This window comes from Nicotiana attenuata, chromosome 1 (genome assembly GCF_001879085.1).
Source record: "Nicotiana attenuata strain UT chromosome 1, NIATTr2, whole genome shotgun sequence".
Classification (NCBI taxonomy): domain Eukaryota; kingdom Viridiplantae; phylum Streptophyta; class Magnoliopsida; order Solanales; family Solanaceae; genus Nicotiana; species Nicotiana attenuata.
In genome coordinates this window covers 2,180,734-2,191,412 of record NC_031989.1, presented here as the reverse complement: position 1 = coordinate 2,191,412, position 10,679 = coordinate 2,180,734, and the positions used below count along the sequence as shown (strand labels likewise).

The following is a 10,679-nucleotide window of genomic DNA, read 5'->3' as shown; positions in this document are numbered from 1 at the left end:
TAGTAGTTAAAGTTATTAATGCCGTCATGCTAAACGACTGAAGATGAAATATGATTTTGTGTCTAGCATTACGTTTCCCTACAATGCATAAGCCGCACAATTGATTAATTTGATGGATTAGACAACATACAGTCTGTATAAGGTGCTTTTGGAGGATGTTATTTGAACAATCTAATTTTCCACCATTCATAGGATCTCATGAATTAAGCTAATACCTTTTCCCCAAGTGAGCTTGGGCCCGGGCTCAGCACGGGCTCCTTGCAACTAGTTATAGTAATAAGGGCAGTTGAGGAGCTTGGGGTCGTCAGGGTTATTTTGGGAAAATTGCAATTATTTTGTGCTTTAACTATGTTGTACTAAGTGCTTCAGTGTTTGTATTCTTTTCCTATGGCCCCCGCCTGAACTTCTTTTGCTGTGCAATTGTCACAGATGACTTTATAGTGGGCTCCACTTGCAGCCTTTTAATGCAGCCCCAGTTAAATTTACCATATCATGGTAATTAGCTCTCTATTTGAATAACTACAAATAAAATCAAACTATCTTATTTGGTACTTTATGTATATATAAATTTTTTCCAAATTTATTTGGTACCTTATATTCAAGTTTAACATTTTAAAGTCTGTCAATACGGAGAATTAATAATTCTTTGTAGCTCTAACAAACAAATTAATATTTTCAAGAAACACAAACAACTCAGTTCAAATGGGCAATTACTTTGACAAGCTCAAGTTCATATTCAAATAAATAACATGAGAGAAAATACTCAACCCAAAGTCTCAAAGACACAGCTTAACCGAAATTAGTTAGACACCCAAGAAGAGAAAATGCCAGATAGCTTAAGAAACTAATGAGGTCAAACAAAAATTTCACGTGGAATTCATGAAGATAAGAACTCTACATTGAAATCACTAGAGAAAAAGCAATTGAGTCTTAACCAAACAAAAAAAATCCAAATCAACATAATGGAGGTTTTAGAGTAATAAATAAATACATTGCGAGGATATATGCCAAGTGATTTATACTAGAATGAGGATTTTTGAGCGAAGACAATTGTTAAACTCTTGTTGCAAATAAACCATTCCTTCTCGCAACATTATGTATTTTATAAGGAAAAAATGCTAAATATGATGGAAGAAGAATGTATAATATCATCTTATAAAGTGGTACTAAAAGAATATATATGTTACCATTAACTTAGATAGATATGATATTTATATTAAAGTATCAAACACTTTTGTTCACAAAATTTATCTTTCGTTACTCAATGAGTTTATAAAATTTATTTTTCAAGAGTCACTGATCAGCTCGTATATACATTTGATTGATTCTAAAAAAGCTTCTTACGAGGAACAAGTGGATTTTGAATTCTAAAATAAAAAACTTAGAATATAATTTATTGTCGAAAGAATAATACAAAGTTATTTGCTAGCATGTTTCTCAGATCAACTCTTTATGCTTGACAATGTCAGAAATAGTATGTTATTTCAATAAAAAAATATTATTATATTGGGTCCGTGCATTGCACAGGCATATCCGAACTAGTTTGTAAAGAAACTTTAGTTATTTTTTGTAAATAGAAAAATTAGCTAAACGGATAAATAAATTTTAAATTTTGTATATCATCCATAAGAAATTAAACAAAACCATCTNCTTCGTACTTTGTACATATTCAACAGTGTAAGCAATTAAAAGTTTATTATTTTTAATACATATTTCTCGTGCAACGCACGAACATAGAGACTAGTTATTATAAAAGCACGAATAATTTATGCTAAATATTGAACGACTAAAATATCCTCAAAATATTAATCGACTTTTATGACCTTAAATATTTGTATAGTTTAAGGATATAAAGGTAAATCACCTAAGACTAAAATTCTTTTTCTATTTAAACTAGATGAAGAAGGCCCATATACGGGCCCAACATTGTAACTTTATTAAAATTATATTTGTTTGGTGTTTAGTTAATTAACTTTTGAGGTTTAACAAGCTATATATTTTAAAATTACGTTTGAATATAAAAATATTTAGTTTGAAATCGTCTTCGAATAATATGGTAGATGAAATTATTTAATTTTTATTTTCAAATTGCTTTAAGGTAGTATGCGTAAATATAAAAATCTTGTAAATATCAATACTTCTTTATGTTGTTGCATTATTTAAAAATTAATTTTATTTTCTCTATGGAAACTTCTATTTAAATAAAACAAAATCAATAATTTTCCAAAATGAGAAAAATTGGAAATAAGCATTTGCACTACACAAATAGTCTAATCAACACATTTATGGCTAGAGGAATGTGGGGTCCATGTATATTTTGCATTTAAAAATACAAACATGAAGTTTTTATGAAATGACAAATATGTCCTTAGTCAACCATCTTTCCTTTTCTATATTCTACTAGTGAAATTTTACTGGGTATATTGTTAAATTAGTATGGGTAAATATGAAAATATTGTAAATATTTATCTATATTTCTTTTAGTTGCTTTATTATATATAAATTAAATTTACTTTTTTTGTGAAACCTTTTAGTTGACTAAAACAAAAATTAATAATTTTATCAAATGAAAAAAATTATTCAAAATGAGTATTTGCATGGTGTAACTCTAGGGGTGGCAAAACGGTTCAAAGAAAACAGTTAACCACCCATATTATCCATTAAAAAATGGGTTGGATAATGAACTATTTGAAAATGGGTCAAATATGGATAAGAACCATATTATCCATTTAGAAAATGGATAACCAATGGATAACCAATATGTCTAACTTTTACATTTGTAAAGCCTCAAATTGGGGGTTCCACAAGTTAGGGAGACTAAGAATTCTCCAAAAAGTGATCATATACAAGAAGTCATGGATAATATGGGTAACTCATATTATCCGCCGGTTAACCCGTTTTTTATCCGTATTAAATATGGATGGGTCGGATAATTGATCCGTTATTTTATTATCCGTTTTCAACCCGAACCATATCCGACCCGACCCGCCCGTTTGCCACTCCTATGTAACTCTATGCAAATGTAGTCTAATCAATATTATATTTAAACTTTTAAAGGAATGCTGTAGTCAAGGGAATATGGGGTCCACATATATCAAGAAGGATACAATTTGAATTTAAGAAATACAAACAATACAACATTTTTTTTGAAATGACATATATGCCTTTGATTGACCATCTTTCCTTTTCTATATAATAGAAATATAATAGAATAGAATAGAAATACACGACAAATCTATTGAGAAGTTTTTTTAAAAAAATAGAGGACAATGCCATTTTATCTGAAAACATGTTTATCTTTCAAAAACTAAACCAATATTTTTATAAAATAAAAATAAAAAATGTAACTTTATATTTAGAAAAAAGAACTAAACACACTAGTTCCACTCCAGGTGTTGAGAAAAGGGTTTTCACTCACCGGCGATGCGCTATTGTTCATAATTCTCTCGCCGATTCCCCCTGTAAGTTACCTTCTACAATCTTCACCTTTCTCTTTCTCTTTCTCGCCGCATTTTCTGCACTCAGTTTCTCACTCTAATTAACTCTCTTTCTCTCTCTCATCACAGCATATTACTGTTTTTTTTTTTAATAACTGTGTCTGTTTGTTTTTCTGTGTGCGTGAAAGTTGAAACCCTAGTTTATCTGTTTTGCTCATATTTTTCCTTCGCATGCTCTCCCAATTGACAGTTTATTGTGTTTTATCTATAACGCAGAGAAAGAAAAATATACTACCTTTCGTTTTTTATGCCGGGAAATTAATGGTATAGTGATCTTTGTTCAAGAAGGTTTTTATTTCATTATTTGTGCTGCACATTTATGTGCTAGAGAAGTACTTCAATTTGTTTTAGTTAGATGAATTATCGCTAATTCATTTTGAATTAATGAATTTATGGGTTTCCCAGAGACAAGGGGAAAAAAAGAGTTTGAGAAGAAAAAGTTGGATTTACTTCTCCTTTTTCTTATAGTTTGCTTGTTATGTAGTTCTATGTTTTCATTGTGTTCCTTCTTCCTATCAAATTTTCATGCTGCGTAGTTTCAGAGGTGACATAGAGCTTATCTTTAACCAGGCAATTGTCTGTTCGTATGTGTTCACGTACTTCCCCTAGGCAGTACTTGACCTGAAAAAGAAAAACCAAATTGAACGTTATTTGAGGTCGATGATATTCTACTAGTACTATTGACAACTTGAGACGTGTGATTAGGAGGGAACTTCGGCAGTTCTTTGATGTTTTTTTTAGGAGGGAACTTCAACTAAGCATAGGATTGCAAGATTTCATATTTGAGGACTGTTTCATGTTGCTTCATCTCCTGGTCCTTCTTTTAGCCTACCACCTATCGGTACTGAAGAAGGCAAAAGAAGAAAGAAAAAAAAAAGTTGATGTATGGGTTAGGCGTACATAAGGGGTTTTAACCCGCAGACAAAAGCCTGGTATTTAACTGGAGAAGGGTAGAGGGGGTGTTCGTCGGTTGGTACGCTACGGTATTTAGACATTTCGGTTCGGTATTATCGGTATTCGGTTTCTTAAAATCCTATACCAATACCGTACCTAATTAAATTCGGTATGGTTTGGTTTTTCTCCTTTCGGTTTGGGTTTATTCGGTTCGGTAATTTCGGTTTATTCGGTTTGAATACTAACTAGTGCATAGAGCCATACACTCTAATATTCTTAATTAAAGTACTCAAAAATACAAAACTGAAAATGTTTGTTGACAAAATTTTTGTCAAAAACTAGCAAATATCGACCCAAATAGAGAAAATTGTACATAAAAGAATATTTGATAATTAGAAATGTCTTGTTACTTATTTAGAGTTAATTGATGAACTTTGAGAATAAAAGAAAGTAAAATTTTAGATTTTTTATATTTATGTTATAATTGATAATATGTGTTTTGTGTAATATAATATATATTTCGGTACGGTATCGGCATTTCGGTATTTTATTTTAAAATACCAAGTACCATACCTAATACCAATTTTTTTTTTAAAAACTTAAACTAAATACCAAAATACCGTATATCAAATACCAAAATTTTCGGTTTCGGTGTTTACCAAATGATTCCCAGCCCTAGGTAGAGGGACGGGCCTATGTATGCCAGATAGACATTTATATTGGCAGAAACTAAGTTGGCAATTAAAATATGAACCAACTGGCCAGGCAGAAGGTACTTATGCAAATCAACATTTACAAATCTAAGCATTTCCTTAACATAGCCCTGTGGGCTTGAGTTTAGTAATAACATGTTCCAGAGAGATAGGGGAGAGAGAAGGTGTAGATTTGCTGTCTCTATTTATTTTCATGGACATATCAATATCATGACCAACATTGTGTGCTCCATGTGATGTAAGGTTATGAAGATTTTATTTGAACAGATGATGAATACATAAATGACTGCACAGTGACAACATGTTCCTGCTACTACAAAGTGATCTCTCTTCATTTGTGCAATTTCGGAGAACAGAATTTTTTCTTTTTCTCTAGTAAGTCTGCTTCTTCTATACACCTTCCCTCCTGCATTATCCTGGAGGAGGAAAAAACTGGTAAATTGAGTTACTTAGCAGGATAAGCCTGTCACTTTGGATTGGCAGTATGATGTATGGAAAGATGCTTCCTACTCAAGCACTAGAAGACAGCCCTTTTTCATGTCTACTTCTTAGATATACCTTCCCCTGCTATATTGTCAAAATTTTCTGTCTCAAAGGGTAGTAAGAGCTTTATTCACAAGTTGCTAAACCATTGTATGACCTCGTAGGCACCCTATTACGGTTGAGATTTTTGCTTCAAGAAGGTGGAACTACTCTGCTAATTGCTATTTTGGGGATATTTGTCCAAATACCTGACATCCTATTAGTTGTCCCGTCTTTGCCAGCTGGCAATATTATAAAAGCATCATTAGCATGTAATTCATTAAGATAAAGTGGACATTTGACCTACTATTTGCTTGGAGGTGGGTTGTACCTGGAGGTTTGAGCACCGCTTGAGGTTCCTCTGTGTTTGATAATTTGTTTTCAAAAGGCTTGATGCACTATTTATTTGGCTGTTATTGCTACTGGATCGTATCCTTAACATATCTCTCTCTCTCTCTCTATTACGTAGCCATAACTCCTCTTTAAAGAACACGCACTTATGCCAATTTTTTTTGTATATTTGGACAATTAATTGGAGCTCTTATCTGTTTACTAATCGCTGATTTATTTTATCTTACCTGCATTGCAGTAGCTAGTCTGGACTTACTTCTTATTTCCTTCCCTCTATTATTTACTGCAGGATGAGTGTTGAGTGGAGAGCCAGACAGCCAATTGATATTTGATCCAGAAAATACTGTATACAGGGAGATACAAATCTGCTCCTCATCAAGCACACATATAAGATGGACGATGGGGGCCGACGAGAAAGTAGGAGACACAGAATGGATTGCTCCAAAGGAGGTCATGCGCCGGTAAGAGAAGTGTTTTATTATGAAAGGAATCACAAGCTAGTTGGTACTCAATTAATCACAAAAATTTACTGACTAAAATGAGTCGTCCAATAACAAGGATGCATTATCATAGTACCAAGCAGAATCTTGGAAGTAATCTGTTTTATTCTGTTCCGAATATCTCTTGACATATGATCAGTAGTAATGTAGTTCCAGTACCATTACTTTCACTGCAGTGGAACGTGGTACCTCCTTATCAGATGAAGGACCAAGAGGCTTTCGTCATGAATACGAAAATCAGAATGCTCTGCGCTGAACGAGACGCTGCTGTTGAAGAACGGGATAGAGCAGTGATTGAAAAGAATACAGTATTAACAGAGCGAGATTTGGCAATCCAGCAGCGAGATACAGCAATTGCTGAGCGAGATACTGCCATAAAAGAAAGGGACAATGCAATTGCTGCCCTCCACTTTCAGGAAAGCACCATGAATGGAACATTGGGTTGTAGGACACGCGGAACAAAGCGCCCTAATCAAACTAAAAATCATTGCGACAATAGCACTGATTCTGTTTGTATCAATAGGGATGTGCCCTTAACTGATGCTTTTCCTATATCGGCCATTTCATCTGAAGTTGCCAAGGCACTCCAAGTAAAACGAACAAAGGGAAACAAAGGCATGTCAAGGAAGTCAGTGAAATCGCCAAGGAAGACAAAGAAAGTGAATGAAGATTTGAATCGGCATCTTACAACAGATGGATCTAAAGCTGAATGGGATGCACAGGATCTTGGGTCAATAAACCAGATCAAGTTTGACGAGTCCTCCATGCCAATACCTGTTTGCACGTGTACCGGAATACCAAGGCAGTGTTACAAATGGGGAAGTGGGGGTTGGCAGTCATCTTGCTGCACTACATATCTGTCAGAGTATCCACTACCACAATTGCCAAACAAACGCCATGCCCGTATTGGTGGTAGGAAAATGAGTGGAAGCGTATTTAGCAGATTGCTTACAAGGCTTGCAGCAGTTGGCCATGATCTGTCTATGCCCATTGATCTCAAGACTTATTGGGCCAAACATGGTACAAATCGCTACATTACCATCAAGTGATACATAAATGTTTGGTTGGGCGAGGAGTTGCCTTTTGTTGGGGGTACATATTAGGTGCGGACGCTAAAGATGCTTGATTGGCATCGGAAGAAGGAAAAGAAAAAAAGCTTGACTATGATCAAAAGCCCTTTTAGATGTTCACGATGACCTCGTGCTGTGATAAAATACCATGCAACTTACTTTTGGATCAGTGATTAGCGGCACTATGTTTGGTATTTTGTTGGCAATCTGTGTTTTGCACTTAACCTTGTACAAAGGAGTTTCTAGGAATTGCAGGTCTACTATTTTGAGCTTCCCTTTATCATAATCAATAAGGAGGCTTCTACATTGTTTCATGTTTATCATCTTAATCGAAGCTTAGCGAGTTATCGTGTTAATTAACTTATTGCAGCTTCTATTTCTCTACTCCTCTAATCCAAGTACTTGCTAGTATCACTGAAATTTCTCTTTGTAGCAACCTTAGCTTGCCAATTTTGTTTTTTCATCTTGAAAAAGATTGCTTATTAAAACAGATTAAGCTGTCGTTTCTCTTCCTAAGAAACGGTTAATCTCTTGGAGACAACATAAGGGGTCATTAATGAACTTGGTTTTATAACACAAAGGACTCCGGGCATGATCCTGTATAGAACAGTCAAGTGATGCTTCTCTGTTGTTGCGATTTTTTGGCAAGGAGCTTTGGATGGGCCCATTGCACCATGGATTAACCCATGCACCCAATATTGTCGCCACGAATATGTCAATTTCAATGAGAGATTTATCCAACAATTATGAGCAAAAAAGTTAGGTCTCCAAACTAACCAATCTTTCAGCATTTTCACGTTTTGGTCATGAACTGGAAATCCTTATATATTGGTCAAACATTTTGTACTTTCTATCAAAATCTCGGGAATTTCTGGAATGCCTAGCCGGTAATGTTGACTAATGTTACGGAGTTCGAAAATTAGGGTTGAAGGTTAGTAGACCATCGTGTTTAGGACTTCGTATCAGCTATGTTTGTTTTGGTTGTTTGTTTTTTATTTTACATAGCAGCACTAGTATTATCATTCTTGAGCCGAGTCTACCGGGAACAACCTCTTTGTCTTCTTAAAGTTAGGGTAAGGACTATGTACACTCTACCCTCTCCAAATTCTACTTGTGGAATTACATTGAGTATGTTGTTACACTAATATTATCATTTTAGTGTTTTCTTATTCATGGTGTCCAGTATCTGTTGTTCCACTTGCTTGGTTATATTAATGCTTTATTTTTTGTTGTTAATATTCTTATCCTTGGTATTTCCGACATGACCTTCTTATTACTGTTTTCCTGTTCAAACCCGTTGAAAATTATATTCTTGAGTCGAGGATTTTTCGGAAACAACCTATCTACCTCCACAAGGTAAGAGTAAGATCTGCATATAATATACCCTCACAGATCCCACAATGTGAGACTACACTGAGTATATTGTTATTGTTATTATTAAAAAAAAAAAAAAAAAAAAAAAGTGGGATCGAATGTATGTACTTTTTTTAATTTTTGTATGTTTGTACTTTTTTCAAAAAGTTCTCCAGCTTAGTTCTTAGAATGTAAATTTCTTTTTTAGAAGAGCAGTGCATTAGGGTGGTTTTGCACACATATTGTTGAGAATCTTAAAAAAGAAAAACCTTATGCAACATATATAATGAGTTGAAGTTCAAGGGTTGTGGTCTAACGATAGGTGCAAACTTTGGAGATCGGTGTTCAAATTCTAATAAAAAGAAATGTTAGGCGATTTCTTCTTATATGTTTAACTTTCGTAGGAGGCTTAAAATTCATAAGATTATAATTGTACTAATCTAACACTACATATGAGTTGTGGGTGCAATATGTTACTTTGCAACCACTACTTCACATTCTGAGTCTACTTTTATTTAAATTTAAAGGAGCTAATAAGAAAAATGAAATGGGTGTCAGTGAAAAGACAACATAATTTCTTACCAAACTAGAAAATTTCCTATCCATCAAATTATGAGTTGCATGAGATATTGACATGAAAATCTAACACCATGTGAGTTGGTCGAGGATTGTTCATCCTACTGCCGACGTGCATAGTGCATTAGTTACGGGTTCCTGTGAACTTATTAATTTTTGTCTAGATCACATATTTGTATTGAAAAATCTATTAAATGTAATAGAATATTTAACTCAGAATTTAATCCGTCAATCATGTCATTATTATATATTGATTTGAGATTTTTATCAGAAATCATAAATTTAAAGTCCTGGATCCGCCTCTACCGACATGTTGACACTTGACAACACCTCCATTTGTTCATGTTAACATGACACCAATTTCTGTTACATTACATACCTATTCATATAATTCATATTTTTCACACATTTGTTTTCTTTGTGTTATGCACAGTGGCGAAGCCAGAAATTTGTCCAAGGGTATTCAAATTTGAAAGAAACAAAAAAAAAATCCCCGATAAAGAATGCTCAATATATATTATATATTTTCAAAACCTATTATTTTACCTATATATACAATATAATTTTTCGACGAATGGTGGTCGCCCCTTGTCATGCACCTAATACAATTTTATCGCAAAAAAATGATGAGAATGGTGATCATAGACGAATTTAGAATTTTTAATATGATTGAGTTCTATCTTTGTTGAGAATCGTATCCATTAACTTATATGCGGACAATTTTTTTTATTAAGTTCGATCAAATCGACATAGAATCTTGATAGATGGATCAATTCATCGAGAGAGTAAAAAAAAAATTATTAGGTTTGATCAAAATGACTTAGATTACTGGAATTATGCGGACAATTTTTTTATGCAGACAAATTTGACTTAGATCAAATTGATTAAATTTTTTATGCGGACAACTTTTTTTTTTAACATTTACCTAATCAAATTCATTATTGAACGAACCGGGACGGGTCCAATTCAACTAACATTAAGGAAAAAAAGCCTTAAGTATGTGTTTAATGGAAATAGTTGGTCAAGTTACGTTGCTTTTGGTCGAAAGGGTTTCAACAATTAATATCCAGATAAAATAAAGTTCATGTTTCTTATAACAGTGGAATGGAAATACTGGAAGAATGAAATTTGATACTTCTTTTTTATAGTTAATTTTTGCGGATTAAATTGTCAAACTGTTAATAATTTAAGCTCCCGTTTGAA

The 10,679-nt window shown here is 33.5% G+C and overlaps 1 protein-coding gene across 2 annotated transcripts; it reads left to right on the top strand.

Moving 5' to 3' along the window:
- Window positions 3,363-7,931, top strand: LOC109206188 (protein BASIC PENTACYSTEINE4). 2 transcript variants are annotated; one of them, XM_019369279.1, is made up of 3 exons: window positions 3,363-3,461; window positions 6,267-6,438; window positions 6,654-7,931. In XM_019369279.1, exons 2-3 carry the CDS (start codon window positions 6,370-6,372, stop codon window positions 7,524-7,526), a joined length of 942 nt encoding a protein of 313 aa, XP_019224824.1. In that variant the 5' UTR covers window positions 3,363-3,461; window positions 6,267-6,369; the 3' UTR covers window positions 7,527-7,931. The 2 variants fall into 2 exon arrangements, with proteins under 2 accessions (XP_019224824.1, XP_019225440.1); XM_019369895.1 differs by lacking the exon at window positions 3,363-3,461 and adding an exon at window positions 5,047-5,479.